The 24410-nt window shown below is 48.2% G+C and overlaps 1 protein-coding gene across 6 annotated transcripts in view; it reads right to left on the bottom strand.

Moving 5' to 3' along the window:
- SGSM1 (small G protein signaling modulator 1) overlaps window positions 1-24410 on the bottom strand; it is a 93410-nt gene that overhangs the window by 39306 nt on the left and 29694 nt on the right. For 3 of the 6 annotated variants that reach the window (XM_072725201.1, XM_072725202.1, XM_072725203.1), the window contains exons 2-10: window positions 18279-18441; window positions 16551-16703; window positions 13044-13111; window positions 12627-12772; window positions 12364-12495; window positions 9332-9456; window positions 3501-3568; window positions 2304-2467; window positions 1779-1911 (exon numbers count right to left, since the gene is read on the bottom strand). In XM_072725201.1, the coding sequence (XP_072581302.1) occupies window positions 1779-1911; window positions 2304-2467; window positions 3501-3568; window positions 9332-9456; window positions 12364-12495; window positions 12627-12772; window positions 13044-13111; window positions 16551-16703; window positions 18279-18358 (1069 nt within the window). In that variant the 5' untranslated portion in view covers window positions 18359-18441. Of the gene's footprint in view, window positions 1-1778; window positions 1912-2303; window positions 2468-3500; window positions 3569-9331; window positions 9457-12363; window positions 12496-12626; window positions 12773-13043; window positions 13112-16550; window positions 16704-18278; window positions 18442-20839; window positions 20900-21478; window positions 21555-24410 lie in introns of all 6 variants that reach the window. The other 3 variants (XM_072725197.1, XM_072725200.1, XM_072725198.1) reach the window with 2 other exon arrangements.

Below are 24410 nucleotides of genomic sequence, written 5' to 3'. Positions count from 1 at the left end.
GTAGCGGGTGAGGGAGCTGGGGCATTTATTTTTATTTTTGTTTTTTTGTTTTTTAAAGATTTTATTTATTTATTCATGAGAGACACACAGAGAGAGGCAGAGACACAGGCAGAGGGAGAAGCAGGTTCCCTGTGAAGGGCCTGATACAGGAATCGATCCCAGAACCCCAGATTATGCCCTGAGCCGAAGGCAGATACTCAACCACTGAGCCATCCAGGTGCCCCAACCCAAGGCATTTATACACCAATTCTTGTCAGTTCTTGGTTGAGGGATGTTCCAGGGAGACACTGATTCTCTGACACCTCTGCCCCACCCCACCCATGGGCAGAAGGGACCCTCAGGCAGAGAGACTCTAAGAATGGGAGCTGGCAACAGAGGGGCATGCACAGAGGGGCGTGGGTGGGTACAGTCAGCATCTGTTCTCCTGGCACATGCAGAGCCACAGCACACTAACATGGACAGTCCCCAAATAAGTAAGACATCCAGCACCCAGCCTGGTTCCCAGCAAAAGCCTACACATTATTTGTTGGATGAGTTCCTGTGGAGAGAATTTCCTGGGAAGGCAGGCCTGGGGTATCTGGCCCCTCTGATCAATCAGCTCTCTGGAAGGGCTGTGAGAGTCATAGTACAGACAAGAGTCTTGACAGCTCCAGGCCCTGCTCTTGGGTAGGAAGAGATGTAGTAACGAATGCTTCAGGATACTCTATGGATCTCGACGACACAGAAACATGAAGCTTTGATCCTAACTGGCCCACTGAAGGAATGAATATGAGGCTAACCCAAGAAACGTAAGACCTTACTTACCACCAAGCCTGCCCCACATCCCAGATCCAATTCAGTAGTGGATGAGAGCCAGAGCATGAAGTGGCCTGGCATGATTGGTCCACCTTTGCCAGGGAAAGACATCTGCTTTCAAAAGACCCTCTTGTGACCCAGCTGCGGTCACTAAAGCACAGGTAGGCTCAGAGCCATTACCCATCAAGTGGAACACAGCCACCCAAGGTTAAATAAAATGGGGTAGACAGAAGGAAACTACAACTCAATACTGAGTTGTTGAACAGACATCCATACAGTGCTTAATAAATGCCAGGGCTCTTTCAGAGAACTTTTCAAACATATAGTCTTCATAATAACCCCATAGTAATGATGATAATGATAGTAACTGTCTGCATTAACCAAGCATCTACATCACGGCAGCCACCGTGCAAAGTGCTGGACATACATTAGGGTCTCGTGTGCTAGTGCCTGGTGCTTTGTTTCCCCTCTGCTGTTTTCACTGTCATTTACTGAGGACCGACTGTATGCGAGACTTTATTCTACAGACTTTATGTTGATGACCTCTTTATCTCATGAATCTTGACATGAGCAATAGTGTAACAGCGGCTAATATTTATATATTCTGTGCTAAGAGCCTTATCTCATTTAATCCCCACAAGGGTCCTATGACGCAGGTGCTGTGAACATCTCCATTTTGCAGATAAGGAAACCAAGACACAGAGGGTGAAGAGACTTGCCCCAGTTCAACCAGGATGCCAGAGCACACTGCCACTCCCCAATGCCACTTTCTGCTCAGGTGCATCTTTATTAAGCTAGGTAGCACATAGTTCTCATTTGGGGGGAAAACCGAGATACCAGCTTCCTGGTTTCAGGTTCCCCACCACCCCAGCCCCACTGGCCTCAGAGTCCAGACTACTTGTCTTCTAATTCCAAACACCTGGACTCATTCTCATGATCTGCTAACAGGTGGATCCCAGGAGCTCAGAGACAAGGCAGCTTACCGAATTCAGACTGCATGCCAGGGTAGATGATCCTGAACACATAATCTGTGGCCTCGTCATCTTCCTTGTCTGAAGACGTGGACTCAGCAGAACCCTGAGGGCTTCGCTTGCGCAGTTTGGGAAACACTTTGCCCTGAAAGAACGTGTTCCATTGCACCATCCTTGGGATACACCCGTCCCCACAATCTGCACAGCTTGAGGGTTTCAGTGGGGTGTGTATGTGCCCATGAAGCCATGCAAGGACCCACAGGCAAGAATGACTATACCCCCAGGCACCTAGGTGGCTCAGTTGGTTAAGCATCTGACTCTTGATTCAGCTCTGGTCATGATTTCAGGATCGTTAGATTGAGTCCTGAGTCTTGGGCACAGACGCTGGGTGTGGAGCCTACTTGGGATTCTCCCTCTCGCCACCCCCCACTCTACGTGCACATGTGCGCCTTCACTTTCTCTCTCTCAAGAAAAGAATGACCGCTCCCCATGGCTGACCCATACCCCAGCCTCCCTGGGTCCCCCAGGATCACTCACCTTCCCCCGCTGAGACCAGAGTGGAGGGTCCAACTGCCCATGAGGGAGCAGCCCGTTTTCTAGGCATGAAAGGAACTGCAGGAGGTGCCCTCCCTTGGGGAAGCGGAAGGGCGGCCTCTGGATCCCATCCTGGCTGACCAACACCACTGTCCCGCCGCTGTCCACTGCCACCACAACCCAGCCAGAGAAGACCCAGTGGGAAGTCACTATGATGTATGGCAATGGGGCCCTCCCAGCAAACACATCCCCCCAGGCATGCCAAGCTAGACCCATGGATCTCCTCCAAGCTCTGGGAAAGACCTGGGCAGAAGGTCAGGGGCTGTTTTAACCTCCCCTGAGCCCCTTCCATCCTACGTGCCACGGAGTTTGGCTAGCTTCTGTGAAGTCACCCACCAAAGGGAAATGAGGCCCACAAACATCCGATGCCTCCCAAGCACCCTCTATGAATCAACCTGACCTATTCTTGTATGGAGGCTTTCAGATCTATCCCTTCTCAGGGTAGTAGCTGACTTGCTGGCACATATTGAGCACTTACTGTATGTAAACAAAGCACTTTTAAGGCAGTGTCTTATTGGAATCCTCAAAACAGCTCTATGACGTAGATCTATTATTGTCTATTTTACAAATGATGAAACCAAGGCTCAGAGAGGCTATGTAACTTGCCCAGAGCCACATAGGGCTTGGACAGACCCAAGTAGGGCTTGGATCTGTCTCACTAAATACGCTTAATGTTTTATGCACAGATCTCTTGCTTTCTACAGCAGGGTGGTCTTCTACTTGTTCTGAACATACCTGCTTTGAGCTTTCAAGGAGAAATCTAGTTATTAATCCCAGATCTCCAGAGCACCGGCATTGGAATGACAAAGACCTGATTTTGAGCCCAAACTCTGGAGCTTAACAAGCTGTGTGACTTTGTGCCAAACTGTTTAGAGCCCTGCTTGGCACATCATAAGTGCTCCATTAGGTGTCAGCAACTAACACCATGGGATTGATGCTGAGGCCTTAACATATGTCATATGTTTACAATAATGCCATGAAAAGGTGCTATTGTGATTCCACTTTACAGACAGGGAACTGAGGCTCAGAGGGGAGAAGTCACTTGTTTGAGGCCATGCAAGTAGTAAGGAGGTGCGGCTGTGCAGGGGAGCCAGGAGAACACCCCAGCCCCATGCTCCCCCCACCCTCTGCAGTCCCTACCTTGCTGGTGGCAGTGCAGGTACACAATCTCTTCCAGGCGGATGGTCATGGCATAGTCCCAGTAGACGCTGGAAGGGGAGGGATGGTTAGGTCCACAGGATGCTGGCTCTTGGGGAAGGGCTCAGGAGGCCAGAAGACCACACCCATGGGTTCCTGCACCCTTCTCGCTAGGAACCATCTGTCCCCAACATCGGTATTCCAGGCTTCTCAGAATCTACCTCCCCTTCTTCTGGTCCCAGCACCCCACTTTTCTAGGGAACACTCTTTCTTACCCCCAGTCCATGTGACTGAGGCTGACCCCACCCAACCTCTATGCCACGATTCCAGGAATGGCCATCTGACGCTGGCCTGGCTGCTCAGCATATTCCACCGTTGAGCCACAGTGATTGGCTCAGGGATGGCCCCCAGCCCAAGCAGAACCAGGGAGGCTCAATTGTTGGATTTATGTTAGAATAAACTGGGAAAAAGATGCTCCTTTCTGCTAGGGGAGTAGGGGCAAAGATGATAGAAATGGAGGGGGCCATGGCAAGAAAAGCCTGCCTGATGATGGTGTCAACAGGCAAGAAAGCAGAACCAAGAGATGGAAAGAGTTCAGGTCCTCATCATTTGAGTCCCTGGATCCAGCCATGCCTGAAGCCACTACTCCCAGAATTTTTCACCTCATGGGAGCCAGTGTCTAAGTCAACCTGAGTTTGGTTTCCTGTCACCGGTATCTAAGAGTCTTGACTCAGACCCCAACACCAGGCCACCGTGAATCCATGTAGTTAGAAGAGCCACTCAACAGCCTTGACTTCACAGGTCCCAGCAGCATGACTTATGAAGGCCTCTATGAGTCTCAGTTTCCTCCTCTGTAAAATGGGGGTGATAATTACCCACTATATAGCACTGCTGTGCTGATTATATGGAATCATGTATTTGAAGGGCTCGGTGCTGATACATAAAAAAAGTCCTTGGTTAATGGTCTCTGTGCTTACATACTTAAGGTTTTCCCTTTCCAGCTCAAAGGCCACTGCATTCCCCAAACAGATCGTTTTTCCCCCAGAACACCATGGAGGTGGGGCTCAGAGGAACCAGGGCTTTGCAGCAGTCAGGAGAAGGCATTGCACAGGTGTCCTTCAGATCCTGCTGTGGGGAGCAGAGCTGACCAACAGCTTCAGAGGCTGTTCCCCACGTCCCCAGGTCCACCATGTTTGCACCAAGGCCATGCTTCTCTTGGGCTGCTCTCAGCCAGGACTGAGCACATGGGAGTGCCAGTGTGCGTCTGTTCCTCCAGGATGGGGCAGGGGTGGGATGGGGGGACTCCTCTTATGGCCAGGTTTAGCCCAGGGACTCCCAATTGGTCTGGCTGAACACTCTAAGAACTGCAGTTTCTGAGACTCTTCCTACCCCTTCTTTCTTTCCTCTCCCTGTTCAGAGAGGTCAGACCAGGTTCATGGTCACTCATATAAGGTGCCACTCACACTACATCTCTCTTGCATGTCTGTCTGCATCTGCTTCTTGATGGACCAACACAGGCTTTAAGGTCAGACTTCAAACCCCACTTCCACCAACTATACTGAATCAGTCCCCTCTCCTCTATGGGCCTCAGTTTTCCTAGCTGTCACATGAGGATGTTGGAACAGAAGCTCCCTAAGGGACCTTCCTGCACTGGTCTGCACTAGTCAGCCTTGCCAGGATCCGTGTGGCGAACGTTCTTGGAGGGCAGCCAAGCACACAAGCCTGTTCAGAGGAGCAGCTTCTGCAGAGTCCCTCTCATGGGAGTCTTGGCCAGGTGGTCCTTCTCTGGGCTCCCACATTGTGCTCATCACCTAGGGCTGCAATTGCCTGTTTTCTCCTGTCTCCCCGAGAGGTGCTGAACTGGACAGCGACTGGGCTTTTTGTTCATTTCTACAAGATGCTCAGAGAGTATTTAGGAGGAAATGCTAAATGCAGAGCAACTTTCCAACTACCACCAGACACCAAGGGGAGGAGCTGTGGCCACAGTCCCTTTGGAGCTGTGTAACTTGACACCAACAGCCTCCAGGTTCCACCCTCCCTGCTAAGGGCTTTACCCTGCATTTCTTTCTTTTTTCTTTTTCTTTCTTTCTTTCTTTCTTTCTTTCTTTCTTTCTTTCTTTCTCTTTCTTTCTTTCTTTCTTTCTTTCTTTCTTTCTTTCTTTCTTTTTTCTCTTCCTTTTTTCTTTCTTTCTTTCTTTCTTTCTTTTTCTTTCTTTCTTTCCTTTCTTTATTCTTTCCTTTTTCTTCTTTTTCTTTCTTTCTCCTTCCTTCCTTCCTTCCTTCCTCCCTTTTTTTAAGATTTACTTATTTATTTAGTCATGACGGGGGAGGGGGGGACTACAGAGACACAGGCAGAGGGAGAAGCAGGCCCCCTGCAGGAGCCCGATGTGGGACTCGATCCTGGAGATCCAGGATCATACCCTGGGCTCAAGGCGGCACTAAACCGCTGGGCTACCAGGGCTGCGCTACCCTGTATTTTCTTATTGACTCTTGCCTGTATGTCTGTTTGGAGGTTCTGTGACCACATCCCCATTTTACATCAGATGAACAAACTGAGGCTCCGGGAGGTGAAGCTGACTGTCCAAGATCACTTGACTGGGAAGGAGCAAAAGCTGGACTTCTGTTTCCATTTTACATGTTTTAATAGCTTCCTAAGGACACCTGGGTGGTTCAGTGGTTGAGTGTCTGCCTTCAGCTCAGGGTGTGGTCCTGGGGTCCTGGGATTGAGTCCCACATCGGGCTCCCTGCATGGGGCCTGCTTCTCCCTCTGCCTGTGACTCTGCTTCTCTCTCTAGGTCTCTCATGAATAAATAAATAAAATCTTAAAAAAAAAAAAAAAAACAGCTTCCTAGAGTAGAACTGCTGGGTCACATGGTAAGGGTAGGTCATAAGAAGCTTCCACGTGTATTATGCAGCAAATAAAAATGATGCTATTAAAGAAAGAAAGAAAGAAAGAAAGAAAGAAAGAAAGAAAGAAAGAAAGAAAGGAAAGGAAACTTCCAGACTTGTTTGTGAAGTGGTTCTACCATCAGCGGGGTGGGAGGGGGGGGCAGTTCCAGCTGCTGCTCCACATGGCAGGGCTGACATCTGAGCCAAGCGCAGCCTGATTCCTGAACCCAAATAATGACTCTTTGGTGATATTTCCTCACCTATCCTAGGAAAGTCAGCTGGGGAGTTCTGATCTTGGTTGTACAAGAAGGGTGCTGGCTGGGACAAGAGAAAAGGTACTGAAGCTCCTTAGATAAAGACCACATCCCTTCTCTTCATTGTCTCTTGGTCCCTAAAGAGACACTGGAGCCCCTGGGCACTCCCATTTCCTACACGCTAACTTCCATATTTCTGACCCCCCCCCCTTTTTTCTCTTTCACTGAGCTCTGGGTTCCAGGCAGGAATAACAAGGATAGATAGGGGTTCAGAGCCCAGGGCTGGGGAAGTCTCAGAGCAGTGACCTTGAAAGTGCAGACTCAGCTGGAATCAAAGATCGATGTGCCTAGGATGTGCCTATTCACAGAAGAAAAGATGATGCAGAAAGACAGAGTCCCTAGTGATCTGAGTTGGAGGGAGTTGGCAGGGGGCAGCCGCTGGGCAATCATTTGATTCAAGCCTCTCCAAAACATTAGCATTAAAAGTTTCTGCCCATACAACCCTGGGCTTAAGTCCAACCAACAAGCAGGGTCCATGGACTGTGATGTTTGACAGGAGACACTTCCATGTATGGGTAACCCCTGCAAACCCTTTGGGAATCCTTTAAGTTCTGGGGAGGTCACTTGTCCAGCCCCCTCATTTGATTTGGGGAACTGGGACACCTAGGTGGCTCGGGTGGTTGAGCGTTTGCCTTTGACTCAGGGCATGATCCTGGGATCTGGAATCGAGTCCTGCATGGGGCTCCTTGCAGGGAGCCTGCTTCTCCCTCTGCCTGTGTCTCTGCCTCTCTCTCTCTCTCATGAATGAATGAATGAATGAATGAATGAATGAATGAATGAATAAATAAATAAATAAATAAATAAATAAATAAATAAAAGAAGCTGGGGAACTGAGGCCCAGAGATAGGGAGGGACATACCCCAAGTCACAGCAAGATGAGGACCAAGGAAGCACTTGGTACGATAATATACATTTATCCATTTACCTGCCTATTCGTTTTTCTGTCAGGTATAAGGTAAATATAGTATAAGCTCTGAAAAGGTAAAGATTATCCTCTCCTTTTCTGAATGTTCTCTCTCTCTTGTATTTAGCATAGTGCCTAGTACACTGTGTTAATATCTGATGCTGCTCCGTTAATATGTGATGAATGAGGGGTGCCTGGGTGGCTCAGTCAGTTAAGCGTCTCCCTTCGGCTTGACCCCTGATGTCCTGGGATTGAGCCCCAATCAGGCTCCCTGCCCAATGGGGGAGTCTGCTTCTCCCTCTGCCCCAACCCCCACCTCAAATAAATAAATAAAAAATCTTAGAAAAAAAAAATCTGACAAATGAATCCAGGTCCCCTGACTTCCCTGCTCCATTTCACAGAGGTTATCCAAGCACCTATACTTTGTGCTAGGATTGGTGGTAGGTGCTGGAGAGAAGATATGCGCAAGGAAGATTCCTTGCTTCCATGGAACTGAGGTCTAGAAGGCAATAGCTGGTATACACATTGGCACAGATTTATTACTAGACTTATTAAATGCTAGAAGAAGATTCAGAGCTCCCTGTGATCCAAAATCAGCTGGGAGGCTCCGGGTTTAAGATGAACAGGCTGAAATAATGTCCTGGGCCAAGGGCATCTCCTTGGCCCCACACTGCTCTTTGGGGAGGGTTTCTTTTTTTTGGGGGGGGGGGGGAGGGTTTCTTGATCAGAAACTCTGGAGTCTGGCTGGAGCTTAGTTATGTGGCCCAGCCTACAACTGACTGTACCTCCCACTGACCATCTCTGAAGATAGATGGCCACCTCTGCGTGAGAAGTGGCCAGCTTGGAGAATCCCATTCATCACATCACGGCCTGGGTTACTCACACCAAAGCTTAACATGAAACAGAACACAATAATGGTATTCTATTTATGTTCCTTGAAAAGAGCCCTTATTTTATATAGAGCTGCCAAGACTCCTCAAGCTGAACTAATCAGGCCAGCTGCACTCTGCACAGTGTCTTGTTTGCATTCCTTCTAGGGCCTTCTCTAACTGTCCTGGGACATGGGGTTGCAGCTGGGAATCCCTGGTTTCTGAATTTCTTCAAAGCATGACACCAAAGCCTTTGCTGAGCCTTATAAATTGCGGGATATCACAAGGAGATGCATCCCTGACCCAGATGCCCACCAAACAACACCTGCTTTCCTTCTTTACTGAGTGATGGGAAAGAAGGTAGCAGATCTGGGAATATTTGCCATTGGCGGGCTTCCAAGATCTTTTGTTAAGATTTCTCCCACCAGGGATCCCTGGGTGGCGCAGCGGTTTGGCGCCTGCCTTTGGCCCGGGGCGCGATCCTGGAGACCCGGGATCGAATCCCACGTCGGGCTCCTGGTGCATGGAGCCTGCTTCTCCCTCTGCCTGTGTCTCTGGCTCTGTCTCTCCTTCTATCTCTCAAGAATAAATAAATAAAATCTTTAAAAAAAAAAAAAAAGATTTCTCCCACCAGGGTGGCATTTGGACCATGGTTTGCCTCACTCCCATACCCTAGGATTCTTCTAGTTGGGTTTCTAAATCCTCCCAATGAGTTACCCATAAGGCTACAGCTGCAGGGAGGCTGGGCCAAGCAGCTGCAACAACCAGACAGGGCAGCAGGCCAAGGGCAGGGCACAAGGAGTGCACAGAGCACAAACGTCCCCATGTCCAGGGTAGGAGAGGGATCCAGCACCCTACCTCCTCTCATAGTCCAGGTCCCCCATCGACCCATTCATCAGCTGGTTAGGCGTCCATTTCAAGGTCATGATGTCAGCTGTCTGGTGCAGGGACAGGTACCCTGGCACAGCCTCCATATCATCCCTCTGCAGAAAGATGGCGTAGGCTCAGTCAAAGCGCCAGAGTCACAGTGATCATGGGCCCTGACCCACCTGACTTGGGATACATAACCAGAACCAAGAGGTTGGGTCACGCCTTCCAAGGCCATGGCAATTTGGAAGATACTGAACCTCCCTCCAGGTGGCCATGTTAAGCAAAGCAGTTTGTAACCAATCACCCAGGATGCGTTCTAGAGATCCAGCTATCAAAGCTGGCCCCATCCCCATATATACTTTCACACTCACACTTCCCCCCGCAAGCATGGTTCAGGGGTCCTACTGCAAAGGTGTGGCTGATGGGTCTTTAGAATCTGGAAGAGGTTCTACCCCTCTTCAACACCACCCTCTCCTTAACAGAAGGCATTTATCTGGCATCATTTTTGGCCAGTCTTAAGGGAGAAAAAGAGGGCAGCTAGAGCCCTATGCCCACTCCACAAACATTTTCCAGAATCTCCCTCCCCAAATACCTACACCATGCTCCCTGCCCAGCAGCCTGACCTTGTCTTCCCAATTAGCCTGCAGAGCTTCTCACCTGCTCGCTCTGCTTTACCCCAAGTGGGGTTTGAGGGAGGGGGCTATCCCTGAGCCTCACACACAGAGGAGGAAATTTCTCCACCAAATTTAACCAAACAACAAGTGGGGATGGACAGTTGACATTTCCTGAGCACCTAGTGTGTACTGAGCATAGCTCAGCTTCACACGCATGGTCTCCATTTAACTACACAGGTAGTTAATGGGGTTAACCACACAGGTGGTTAATGGTTAATGCTGGAGCACCACAGCCTTATTTCATGAATGTTTTTCACATTTTAATGTACCCAAAATGGGGATGCATCTGATAATCAATGGCATCTCACGATCATGACATAGTGGTCACTGCCTGCTCTCATGCAAACTCAGGCCAAGTTGTCCAGATGTTACTATTCCAATTCAGATTTGAACGTGGCTGTTCCTTCACATGTGGAATACAGGTGCGATTTTAAATGTCTTCAAAAAGATGAGACTGATTCATCTTTGAATCAAAAAGGGATTATGCGTGCAGAAAAGCTGGCAACAGAACAAGAGAGCACTGATGTGATACTGGCAAAGCAGACACACTATTCACTGCTGCACGGATGCCCACAATTCCAGATTGTCTTGCAAAACAACAACCGAGTGCACGTGTTTGCAAGAAATGCTGTACCTCTGGCACTCTTCATCAGAGGTCAGCAGATTTTCTACAAAGGGTCGGATAGGGAACAATTCTGGCACCGTGATCCATACAGGCTCAGTTGCAACCAGTCAACTCTCCATTATAACCTGAAAGCAGCCATACACGATATGTAATGGGCATGGCTGGGTTACAATGAAATTTTATTTGCAAAAACAGGTAGAGCACTGCATTTGGCCAGTGGGCTACACAGTTTGCTGACTCTTCCTTATGATGAAATAGAAAACAATATTTGGTGGAAAAATATACTTATGTCTCTATGTCAAAAAGTGATATGAAGATTAAACCCTAAAATGTGAAGTTTTAGGACTAGCTTAACTAATGGATATCAATTATATGTTCCCTTGTGTGTAGTTACAAGTATAATGTACAATTTAAAAAAGTGTATCCAGATTATCTCAAAGAGGTCTTTCAAAAAATGTAAAACAAAATTTCCAAGCCTGAGAAAACATTTTATCTAACTTAATAGTAGTTTTTTACTTCCTGATGGTTATGTTAAAAAAATGGGATGTCTTAAATTCACAGCTTCTTAGATCTGAGGAGGTAAGATCTTATACCCACTGTGATGTGGATACTAAGGCTCAGAGAGAGAAGTGACTCACTCAGGGCCACCCAATGACCACAACTGTCACTGGAGAGCTGGAGAGGCCAACAGTTCTCCCTCTGCTTCCTCCCAACTGAGTCCAAATACCACACTGATCCAGGTGGTCTTAGGAAGGGAACGGCAAAGAAGTTATCTATTGGGTGAGGGCAGGAGCTTTGTGTGCCTTGCTCACCATCCATCCCTGAGAGCTGGATGAGCGCTGAGGCATAGAAGGTGACTGATGAATGACACAGACTCTCACACTGGGCAGCCTGAATTTGCCCCTTACTCCCCCACCACACACACTTCAGTGTTATCACCTTTGAGTATACTACTTGCCTCAAATGGTTGTTGTGAGCTTAAATTGAGTTAATACAATTAAAAGCACTTAGCATGGTGCCTGACATATCCAGGGAGCACTCAATAAATATTAACCATGAAGATATTTATCTTGATGTCCTCAGCATCTACTGCATGCAAAGTCCAGTATAAGTATTTGCTGAATGAGTGAGTTATAATCGGAGAGAATGGACGGATAGGCAGCTAGGTGGACAGGTGGGCAGAGAAATGGACTGGAAAATAAATGACACAGATGGATGGATGTATGAGTGGATCTATGTGGATGTATGTAAAGATGGGTGGGTGGATGGATGGACAGACATGTAGAAATGGGTAGATGGATAGAAGAATGAATGGGTAAGTAGATGGATGGATGGAAGATGGGTAGATAGGTGGGTGGGTGGGTGGATGGATGGATGGATCGATGGATGACTGGTTGGATGCAAACATGGATGGATGGATGAATAGTTGGATGGATAGATAGATGAATGGATAGATATAAAAATGGGTGGATGGATGGATGGATGAAAGATAGGGGATAGATGCATGGATGGATGGACGGATGAATCGATGGAGAGATAGAAGGAAATGTCATATGGATGAATGGATAGACAGATGGGAGTATTGGCAGATGAATGAGGAGATGGATATGTGGGTAGAGGATGGATGAATGGATAAGCAACCTAGAGCCAGAGGGAACTCTTTCTCTATAACCTGAAGACAGACCCCCCCATGGAAGATCTGGGCCCAAGATCTCTCTCACCGGCTGAACCAGAACATTGTTCTTGCCATAGAGCAGCGTGGCCCGGGAGTTCTGGTGCAGGGACTCTACATAGTCACGGGCAGAAAGGGATGGTCGATCATCCATGCTGCCACTCGAATGCCTCTTCTGGATCTGGCATGTGGAAAGGAGGTGCAGGATGAGGCCTGGGTGACCCTCAGCATCCCACTCATTCCCCAACTACATATCAAGTTTGGAACCCAGCCTACCTCCCTCCCAGGGCCCCGCAATTCACCCCTACTCACACAGAGGGCTGGACGCTTTGTGGGTGAGTCCTGTCTCAGGTGTGAGCTATGGATGCGGTGCCTCTGGACGAGCTCATCAGCAGAGGGATCAGTCCAGAAGTGATCTGCAGTCTTCATCTTGGTATACTCCAGAGCACAGGGCCCCACTGTGAAGCATACAGGGGCTGGGAATCCATAGCCCTGGAAAGTCTACCCACTCAGCTACCCCAAGATAGGCCAGCATAGGCCACCTCTCCCCTCCAGCTGGTGAGTATGCCCCAGGGCCCTTCCAAGGAGAGGCCAGCATTGAGACCTGAGGAGCAGGGAATAGGGAGGTTTGGATGGAGGAGGCTGGAGGGGGATGAAAGAAGCCCTTCGGATGCACCAGTGAGCTGAGACCAGAGATCCAGATGAAGCTCAGAGCACTGGACCACTTACCCAACAAAGATGCAAGGATGGGGCCATCCACCGGGTCCATTAGGAGGGCTTCCTTCTCATAGTATTTACTATCAAGAGAAAAGGACAAGCCCGTTTAGATGGCAACCAGCAGAGGGCACACAATGGCCTGTGACCTGATGGTTAAGCACCAACTGCCTTAGGTTCCCTTCTTGTCACCCCGTTACCTCAGATGTCCCATCTGCAAAATTGGTGTAATAAAATTATACCTCCTAGGACTTTTGGGAGAGACAACAGATGTGAGGTACTTACTTAGCTGTGCTTGGCACGTAACCACAGAATACATGGCTATGATAAAGCCTTAATGAGAGTAATAGAAATAATAATTGGAAGTTTGCTCCAGGCTGGTTCTATCCACTTCTACTGCATCTTCCGCTTCAGATGGCAAGTAGCTTAGGGGCTCAGATGAGGTCTACCCTTCTAAAATTATTGAGGCAACAAGATGCTTTTTAGCTGTGGCATGTCCTGAAAAGCTGTATTAACAGGACTTCCTGCCCAGACAACTCATGCCTCATGTGTTCAAAAGTGCCCCCTGGCTTCCGGGTCTTCAAAATAACTTGTGTGGTGGGGCAGTAAGATGTTTGGGCTGTTTTTGGTTTTTGTTTCTTCGTCTGAGTTGTTGTGTAGTGGCTTCTAATTCTCCGCAAACCCATACAATCTAGAAACAGATACTAGAGTCAGAAAAGACTTTGTTCTACCCTCCTGAGGGATCTCAGGCTCAGAGAGGGTAAGTGACTCGCGGGAAGCCACACAGCAGGTGGATGTAGGCTACACCCAGCCAGCCTGGCTCTTCCTGTCCTACAGGAGGGCATAAGAATACAGGATGAGGAGTGAGACACATTGAGTAGGAGCCTAGCTTGGCCATTCCCATCCTCGCTATGTGTCCCTGGGTAGGTGACTACCTTCTCTCAGCTGCAGTGACTGCTGCTGTAAAATGGGAAGTAATAACAGAATTCGCGGGGAATCCCTGGGTGGCTCAGCGGTTTAGCGCCTGCCTTTGGCCCAGGGTGCGATCCTGGAGTCCTGGGATCGAGCCCCACGTCAGGCTCCCGGCATGGAGCCTGCTTCTCCCTCCTCCTGTGTCTCTGCCTCTCTCTCTCTCTCTCTCTCTCTCTCTCTCTCTCTCTCTACGTCTATCATAAATAAATAAATAAATCTTAAAAAAAAACAAAAAAACAAAAAAACAGAATTCGCCTGCCAAGCTGGTTGGGAGAATTATATGCTGAGCTGCTTGTACGGCAATAGTGCAGGCTCTACCACCAGGAAGTTCTCACCAAATCATGGCAACTTCCGTGTATTTTTGTCCCAAAGGAACCTTCTATCCGCCAGAATATTGGCTGAAGCAGAACTGACGTGCTCTGTATGTGTTCAGCAACAAGTTTATAGATTTGGCATCCTATCTGAAGATAAGGCTTCAAGGCACTTTCCACTCTGCCGCTCAGTTTCCATTCCAAAAATCAGCACAGTTACCTGATCATAAACCTTGGAAATCCTGCCTTCAAAAATAGCAAGTAGGATTGGGAGCAAGATGAAGGGTAGCCCAAGGGAGCTTCTTTGGGGTGACAGGTTTCGCTGGAACAGTTCTGTGTCCTGACTGTGGTGTCAGTTATACAAAACTATATGTGTGTGTTAAAATTCCACAGAATTATGCAGAAAAGGGACACTTGGGTGGCTCAGAGGTTGGGCATCCGCCTTTGGCTCAGGACACCACAGATCCTGGGGTCCTGGGGCCTTTTTTTTTTTTTTTGTATATATTTTTTCTGGAGTTCGATTTCCCAACATATAGTAAAACACCCAGTGCTCATCCTGTCAACTGCCCCCCATCAGTGTCTGTCACCCAGTCACCCTACGGGTCCTGGGATCTACTCCCACATCGGCTCCGTGCATTGGGCCTGCTTCTCTCTCTGTGTCTCTGCCTTTCTCTCTGTGTCTCTCAAAGATAAATAAAATCTTTTTAAAAAAGTATACAGGAAAAAAAATGGCCATATGTAAAAACTAGTGAAATCCAAATAAAGTTTGTCCTTCAGTTAACAGTATTGCACCAATCGCAATTTCCTGTTTTGATGCTTGTACTATGGTTATGCAGGATGTTAACACTAAGGGTAGGGGAGACTCTGTACAGGTACAACTTCTGTGTGAATGTAAAAAAAAAATAACAAGTTTAATAAATAAAGAGGTTGGCGTTATTGCTGAAATAAATCACTAATTCCATTTGGCTGATTTATTCAGCGGAAAACACAAGGTCATAGACCAAAGGCAGTAACTACAGAGGCCCTGAACCCACGTTCGGGCACAGAGCAGAGACTTGTCATAATTCACGAGAAGGTGTAATTGGACTCCAGAGCCTGGATTTCTTCCAGGTCCTCTCCTGCCTCCTGGCCTTTGCACCTGCTGTCCCTCTGCTAGAAACACTCTTTCCCCTACACCTTTACCCAGTTAATGCCTACAGGCACTTCAAATGGAAGCTTAAATGCCATGTATTCCAGGATACTTTCCCTGACCACCCAGGGGAGATTAAACACCACCCACCTAGTTTGGAATATTCATCATATATTATCCCAATTACTAGTTACCTGTTTTCCCTGCTACAATGTGAGGTTAATGAAGAGAAGGATTTGCTCTATACTTTCAGACATATTTTCCCGGCAAACAATAAAAGATAATCATAATACCCATTTTATGTGAAGATGTGGTTAAACAGGCACTTTCATATACCAAGAGATGAGGAGATTCTCATGTATTTCCTTGATATTCTCTCTCTCCCTCTCCCTCTGGCTGGAAAGGAGTACTGGTCATGAAGAGTCTCAGATTTTACATTCTTCCCCAGCTTCCCTATCCCTTAGCATAACATCCAAGCTTTGAACATGACAGTTAAGACCAATGTATCCCCAACATCTAAGGTTACTGCCTGGCACTTGCTAGGTGCTCATTAAATATTTACTGGATGAATGAATGAATGAATGGATGGATAAATGCTTGCCAAGAGGGCTCATATTACAAAACATTTACACCAAGTTGATCTGAGCTAGAAAAAAAAAATGTAAGAAAGTATCATTATAAATTTCCAAAATGCTGTGGACTCACTATCTTCCCTTCTCACCTCTTCTCCAGAATGGCAGCGATCCCTGTCCCACTTACCAAATGAGAGCAGAGACACAGAGAAGATAAATGACTCCTCTAGGGCCATGGTTAGTAAGAAGACAGTAGGCTTAATTCATGGGAGAAGAAAGATGCCTAAGATTGCAGGATCCTACACCCCACTCCTAATCTGGAGATCCGGCGTTGCCAGTAAGCACCTGAATTGTCCCAAGGTCCTAAACTAGGCTAATTCGGAGACGAACATCCAGATGGCCTTCATGTAATTTCTTCCAAGTCAAGTGCATATCAAGGGGGAGAAACGAAAGGTGCTTTGTGCAACAGGGCGCAATTTCCAAGAAGGCCAGCAGGTGGCGGCAGAGCACACCCAGGCGTCTGGTCTTTCTGGCTCACCTGCTGTTTTCCACCAGGTAATGCACAATTTTGTCCAGCACCTTCTCAAACAAGGCAGTGCGGATCCACAGGTGCTTGATGGCCAGTGGGGACAGGTTGGGCAGCTTCGGCAGCTTCCGCACATTCTCCTGGAGGCCCTGGATCTGATTTCGCCTTCAAGACCAGTAAAGAAGAAGGATGAATATTCACAAAAGAGGAAATCCAACAGGACCAATATGCAAACAGCAACCTCTCAAGGAAATGAAGGAATGGCAACCAAAACAACAAAAGAGCCCTTATTGCTCCTGGCAAGTGGGCAAAGAGTTGGAGGAATCATAATGCCCAGCAAGCATGAAGACGCAGTGAAATACACTTTTATACACTGTTGATGGGTAAGCCGGATTCTCATAGTGATTCTCTTCTCTTCTCTTCTATCTCTCTCTCTCTCTCTCTTCCCTCCCCCTCTCTCCCCTCTCCCTGTCATGGATAAGTGGTTGCATGAATGAAGGAATGGCTCTCCCTTACCACCTGGTATGGGTATCTCTAATTCCTCCATTAGAAAGTCACTCCCAATATCAGGGAAGGCCGATGGACATCCACCCCTTTAAGAAGTTCTCAGCAAATACCTGGGAATTTAGCAGATGGACTGGAAGACACCTGAAAACCAAGTGGCTGAGGAGTCAGATTCCTAATGGGAGTTGGCAATGTGAAATCCACAGCCCTGCCCATCACACAGTTCTGGCCAGCAGCTCTGGGCTGGTATGGCCTGAAAGGCAAGGCAAGGGCCATTGCTCATCCAGTAAAGTGGAGGGAGCACCCACGGCAGAGAAGGCAAACATGGCATGCGTGCTTCTCTCTCCCTTCTCTTGCCATCTAATCAATCTGAGCATTCTTTCCTGTGAAACCCAAGAGTAGCTCTAGAATCTTTCACAATAAGGTCCTTTGGGGAGCCTCTAGCAAAAACTGGAGCTGAAACCTATTTGCCATCCCTTTGCCATCCCTGACCAGGCTCCAGATCAAGGCTTTGGCTGAACAACTGGGGCTCTCGTGAGGCTCTGATGGAGGGGGGTCAGGTACACATACTCAGGCCATGAGCCTCCCCCCCCAGTAAACATAATCAGCTCTTAAGACATGTGAGTGAAGTCACTGCTCCCCTTCAATGGTGGCCTCAATGTGACACTTGGTCCATGCAAACAGAGACCATACTGCTTTGATTAAACTTTGGTCTTCCTGCATCCAGAATGGGGTCTGGCTCCCAAGAGCCACTTATGCATTCAACAAACATGTCTCGAACATTATCCAGGTGCTAGGCACTGTCCAGGCACTGGGGATGGGGAGTAACAGATGTTAATTGCCTGTTCTCATGGAGTTCAGAGTTAAGCAGGGAAGATAGACAAGAATCAAGGAAACAAATGAAAGAGTAATTAGAAGTGGTGATAACCACAGGGAAGTAAACAGAGTGACAATCTAAAAGAAAAATGGGGTGAGGGTTGGAATTTACCCTTAACTGGGGCAAGGCCTGAGATGACAAGAAACTAGCCACAGAAAATGAAGTATGGGAACTGGGTGGTGGGTAGAGCATGTGCAAAGGCCCTGGGGTAGGAAACAATCTGGCAGGTTTGGGGAGCAGAAAGGAAACTAGAGAGAGTGGCAAGAGGCATGGGTTCTTGCAGAGCTCAGGGAGGAACGTGGAGTTAGGACTGTCCTCTGCAGGGTGTGCCCTGCCCATACCTCATGCTCCATACTCACGTGCTCTCAATCAGCTGCTCCAGGTCCTGCACCTTGTGGCTCAGCTCCTCGGCCGGCGGGAAGTTCTTGCCCACTTTCATGAAGAGAGCTGCAATCTTGTTGCTGCGCAGAAAGCCAGCCGCCCGCCGCCGCAGCCCATGCAGGACGCAGGCCTCCACAGCCGCTGTAGGGACATGACAGTCAGTAGGCCCTGCCCTGCCCACACTCCCACGCACCCAGCCCAGGACTTCAGTCACACAGAGGCGCCTTGGAGAGCTGCGGGCCCAGCATCTCAGAATTCATGAGAGCCTCACATGGGAAAACCGCATATGCCTCTCTCCCTTCCACTCCCTCGAAAGGGAGCAAGACAGCTGAGGAGTTAACCTATGCTCGCTGCCCAAGGTCAGACTATCTGCCCACATCCTTTCCCAGACACTAAGCAGTCGTGTGACCTCCAGCAACTACTTCCCCTCCTTGTGTCTCAGTTTCTTCATCTGAGAAGTGGGGAGAGCATGAACGTGCATCTTAAAAGGTTGCTGTTAGAATGAGGTGGAAAAAATGCATGGAAAGCACTTCACACAGAGCCCAGTACACAGTAAGCGCTTTAGGAACATTAGCTATTGCTCCTGCCAGGGAGAGAGGAGGGACCAGACCACAGGACTGTTGAGCTTTGTCTGGGCTCAAGATAAAAGTGACATGAACGTCACTACTGTGATTCCAGTAACAGCTAGCGTTACAGATCTCATTCTGCCTCTGCCACAGCCAAGGAAGAAAGGACAACCATCCCCATTTTTCAGATGTGAAAACTGAGGCTCTAAGAAGCAAACCGAATTGCCCAGGGCCACCTGGCAAATAAGTGGCCAAGTTGGGATTCAAAACTGGGCCTGAGGGGGATCCCTGGGTGGCTCAGTGGTTTCGTGCCTGCCTTTGGCCCAGGGCATGATCCTGGAGTCCTGGGGTCAAGTCCCGCATCGGGCTCCCGGCATAGAGCCTGTTTCTCCCTCTGCCTGTGTCTCTGCCTCTCTCTCACTCTATGTCTACAATAAATAAATAAAAATAAATCTTTAAAAAAAAAAAAAACCAGGCCTGAGCCCACGGTGTGCTCACAACACCTGTGCCTCCATGAAGGATTTGAAGAGAGGCTTCACTCATCATTTCCCGTGTCTATGTCTGCCCTGGGTGGTAGTCTGGGCTCTACCTCTAACTTGCTGTGTGACCTCAAGCAAATCGCTTTCCATTTCTGGGACTTAGTGTTCCCTGCTGGGAGACAGTCCCTGTGGAGGCCACTCTGATGACCCCAATCTTATTTCTGGTACTTTCAGCAGGCCTCTATTAGTGTTTTCCTACCTTCTATCTCACACAGTGAGACCAGTGTGTAGTTTTAGCTTACTCAATCCTGGTGGAAAAAGCCCACGAAGTGAGTGTGCTAGTCGCCGTCACTCCAAAGAAGGAGAACGCCAACAGTCCAAGGGTTAAGAGCCCGGCCAAGGTCATGTTGTGTGCAAGGACAAATACTGAGAAGTTCTGGTTTAATTTCTTGTCTTGGGTTGTTGTTGTTGTTGTTAGCAATTACTTGGCTTTTATTTTTTTAATTAATTTTTTAAAATAGGCTCCACATCCACCATGGAGCTTGAGCTCATAACCCTGAGATCAAGAGTTGTGGGCTCTACCAACTGTGCCAGCCAGGTGCCCCAGTAATTGCTTGGCTTTGAATGAATGTCCACTTATTGCCTAATTTGCTTATGGGCTTAAAATAGTCTGGATAAGCATCTATTAAACACCTTCATTTTTGCTTACACACACAACACTTTTCATCCATTTATACTTCAAGAAGTTAAGTAACTATCCAGGTATTGGCAGCTTGGTTGACTCTTTCTGACAATGAATCCTAAGGAACGGTGGATCACAGACCCCTCAGGGAGACCCTGTAGGCCTTACTCAGTGCCATCACATTTCTTCCCTCATCCCAAACTGTGGCTGGAGTTAGAGGATTATCGTGATTTTTATCACTTTCTATTCCTCTAAGTCTTTAATGGGTAGGTATCGTAGCACATTCTGAAATGGGCATGTCAATTATTTTCTTTGCAAATAAAGATGTCCGGGAGAAAAAAATATAGGTAAATACATTCCCATATTCACATTTGTGTGTATGTGTCCTTTCATACACATACACGTTCATGTAATTATGTGCATACAGACTCCTCTATATATACATAAATATGCAAGTATATAAATATACATATATATGTAGCTTAAACAGATCTCACTTCAAAAAACACAAAATTTTGCCAAGGTCACCCAACACTCAAGTGGCAGAGAAGGGATGTGAACCCAGGTCGGCCTGGCTGCAAAGGGCCCAAACTGACGTCAGCAGGCTCCCAGGTCATGACGTGTGTTCCCACAGGTGGTACGCCCAGCCATCTGGATGAAGCCGAGGGCCCAGTCAGGTCTCCTCGCTCGGGCCTCTCTACGAGACCAAGGCCACGAGAGGGGGGTTACAGCACGTCCTTCACCCCAACACATGCCAGTCATGAAATAATAAAGGTTTTCAGGGAGAAAGACACTCCCCCACTTATACGTACACACTGATACGTCGAAACGGAATCCTGACTCCGGGGACACGCAAAACCTGCGTCTGTAGCCTGTAGCCGAGGTGGAAGTATAGTAAGAACCTGGCAGCATGGTTATTTCTGGAGCCTTGCAAGCAACGCTGATTCAAGGAGAGACGTCTGAGTCATGCTCTGAGCCCTGGGCCTGCCTCCGGTGCTGAGCCAGCTGGACATGATCCCTCAGGACGGTGTGATGGTTCCTCACTCCCTGAATTTTTAAAGCCCATCCATCCCCTCCCATTATTTAGCAACAGCCATAGGCAGGGCGGGGGAAGGGGCACGGAGCCATTCCTCAGATGGAGCCATTCCTCAGATGCGAGACCCACATCACTAGGGGTGTGGGTTGGTGGCTGTGAACTGAGAGGGGAAAGCAGGCCCTCCGGCATCAACAGTGATTAACCCTTCGTAGGTTGCACGGGGGCCATTCTTAATGTCTTCTGGAGACGTTGTATTTCCAAATTCCCTAATGGGGCCCCTTGGAAATCTGAAAATAACGTTGGAGTTACAAAGCAAAAAAGCAGTTAAGAACCCTTGCTTGCACAAAGATGCCACTCCCCCAGGTCAGCCCATAGAGAAAGAAGCCACTTTCAAGGCCACAGGCCACGGACTCACCACAGAAGGAGATGATGTGGCTGCTGTCCTCGTGGACAAACTTCCGTGTGACGGCCTCCTCCATGATCTGCTTCACCTGGAAGGCAGAGGCAGCTGGACGGGAGACCCAAATGCGACCCGGGTGTGGTCACCCCAAAGGGCTGTGTCGCTCCTCCTGGGCTTCTCAGGCCGTCCACAGTGTTTTGATAACTGCTTTCCTTTCATACCCTCCTCACCCCGTCTTCTGTTAAGTCTGAGGCCTGTGGCCTAGAAGAGCTCCACACTTCACATTCTCCTGAAGCATTTTTTCGGGTGCTTGCTCTGCACTTTTCAGATGTCACACGAAATGTCATCTCCCTCCTTGACCCCATTATCTGAGAGAGCCTCCCCCCGACTCCAACCATTCCTCGTTACAGCTCCTTCAGGGTACTTACACTATTCCTGTCCTGTTTCTTTGCTTACCATCTCCCTCCTCTAGGATATAAATGCTCTGAGGGCAGGGCCTCATCTGCCTTGCTCACTGCTATATCCACGGAGACTAGAACAGTGCTTGGTGCATAGCAAGTGCTCCGTAAATATTTTCTGAAGGAATGAAAGGAAATAAGTATATAAAAGAATCAGGAAGGTACAGTGACAAATCGGCCCTGGAATCTGGCAGACCTGGGTTCAAATCCCTGGTCAGGCGCCTACCGGCTGGGTTCTTTATCTCCTATCTGGAAACAGGCTCACTGAGGTGAAGCAGCTTGCCTAGAGAAGTAGAGCTGGCCCAGTGTGGAGACAATTCCAGGCTGAGTCTGAGGCACCACTGATGCACCAGGCACAGGGGACACACACTGAAAGGGTAGTTGTGCCTTTGCTCACAGAAGTGACCCTCTGGTGGCCTGAACACCCTTCTGCCTTGCCAGATTCTGAGTCCCACTCTGCACGGTGTCACTATGGGGAACAGTTTTGAATCCAAACCCCTCCATGGTCTTCCTGGCTGCTCATGGCGCCCTCCGGCCTTGGCCTCAGCCGGGCCAGCTCAGCAACCCACCCAATCAGAGGGCAATCTCAGGCTCTCTGTGCCTTTCTCTCCCTGCCCTCTGGCTGTCTCCTGGAGGGGAAGACAGGCCTCAGAGCATCCCTGGTCACGCTCCATGGAAAACATGTGGCGGTGCCCACCCCACACAAGCAACTCAGCACTCTCTCCGTAAACAGCTGCTGACCTCTGAGCTCTGAAAGCTCCAAGCTGGGCTTTGCCAGCTGCATTTCTAAGTCTGAAAACTATCCTGCCCATCCCGTGGAACTGGTCCTACTTACGGGCACGGAGACTGAGGCTCAGGGAGGCAAACTGGCCTACTCAAGGCCACAGAGCCAGGCAGAGGCAGCTGGACTTTCAACCTATATGGGTTTCTTCAATCTCAGCTGGAGAGCTGCACAGCCTGGCCCCTTTAGCTGCTAGCTGTGTTTCCTCAGGCAAATCACATCACCTCTCTGAACCTTCGTTTTCTCATTGGGTAAAGGGCGTACAGGAATAGCATCTGCCTCCAGGGGCTATGGGAAGACTGAACAAGGTCACACGCACCCTGTGCTGAGCTTGCAGCCTGGCACAAAGGGGGGCCTGCAGGAAATGTTAGTGGTACGCATGCATCACCCCGTCTAAAACCCCATCTGGCCTCTTTTACTGTACTCCTGTCATGGCTAAAATATTACCTGTTTGGGAGAATAAATTCTCCTGCTTTCAGGGCTCCCACACTGGCTGCTTTTATAACACCCATCAGACTCCTATGGATTTCATCTTCCCTGCCAGGCGGGAGACCTCACGAGGGGGAACGCTCTGCTTGATATCTATGGCTCTGGCATATCATAGGTGCTTAGTAAAATTCAGTTTGAGGAACAAATGACTTGAAAGATCATGACTGGCTTCTGCTTTGGGAGAATATCTCAGCTGAAAATACTTTCTTGTCACCGTGTGTGGGCAAATAGAGCAGCAGCATTAACATCCCTGTTTATCAAGGGAGCACATAGGCACAGAGAGGGTGTCATCTGCCTGGGGTCACACAGCTGTGAGAGGAGAGTCAAGGCTTACACCTCGGTTTGTCTGATTCCAGCGACTGAGCTCCTCTGCAACATGCCATTAAGGCCACACGGTCTCAAAGCATCTACCCACCACTCTCTCTCTCCCCAGATCCCTGCCTCCTCCTTTCCTTTGCTCCCCTGAGGCAGGATACAGTGATGCTAGCCTTCAACCCAGTGTCTGAGAACCCACCAGAAGGGGACTGCCAAGCACCCAGACCTGGACGTTCTTCGGGAATAGAATGGGATGACCAGGCAGCGGGGTCAGGAGTGCTTTTGGAAAAGCACAGTGGTTCATTAAGAGCTAAAAACTGGGGGCCAGACAGGACTGGGTTCAATCCTGGCCTGACCACTTACTAGCTGTAGGACCTTAGGCAAATTCCTTTACTAACTCCCAGAATCAATAAAATCTGTTGGCTCTGTCAACCCAGCACCTGATCATTTCTCATCCTCTCCATCAGCATCTCTCTAGTTCAAGTGGCCCTGCTCCAAGTCATGTCTCTCCTGGATGGACTCTGCAACCTCTTGCTTGCCTCTCTGCCTCCACCTCCCTGGACATTTGTCTTAACACAACCAGAAGGCTCTTGTTAAAAGGGAACTCAACAATTAAATAAATAAAATTAAATAAAATTAAATAAAATATAAAATAAAATAATAAAATAAAATAAAATAAAAATAAAAAATAAAATAAAATAATAAAATAAAATAAATTAAAATAATAAAATAATATAAAATATAAAATAAAATAAAATAAAATAATAAAATAATATAAATAAAATAAAATAAAATAAAATAAAATAAAATAAAATAAAATGGAAGTCAACAGAAGAAACAGAAGATCAATAAGGAAATAGAGATCCTGAACAACATTATGGACAAATTGGACCTAAGAGACAGA

This window comes from Vulpes vulpes, chromosome 10 (assembly GCF_048418805.1).
Source record: "Vulpes vulpes isolate BD-2025 chromosome 10, VulVul3, whole genome shotgun sequence".
NCBI lineage: Eukaryota > Metazoa > Chordata > Mammalia > Carnivora > Canidae > Vulpes > Vulpes vulpes.
This window is presented reverse-complemented; position numbering and strand designations above follow the sequence as displayed.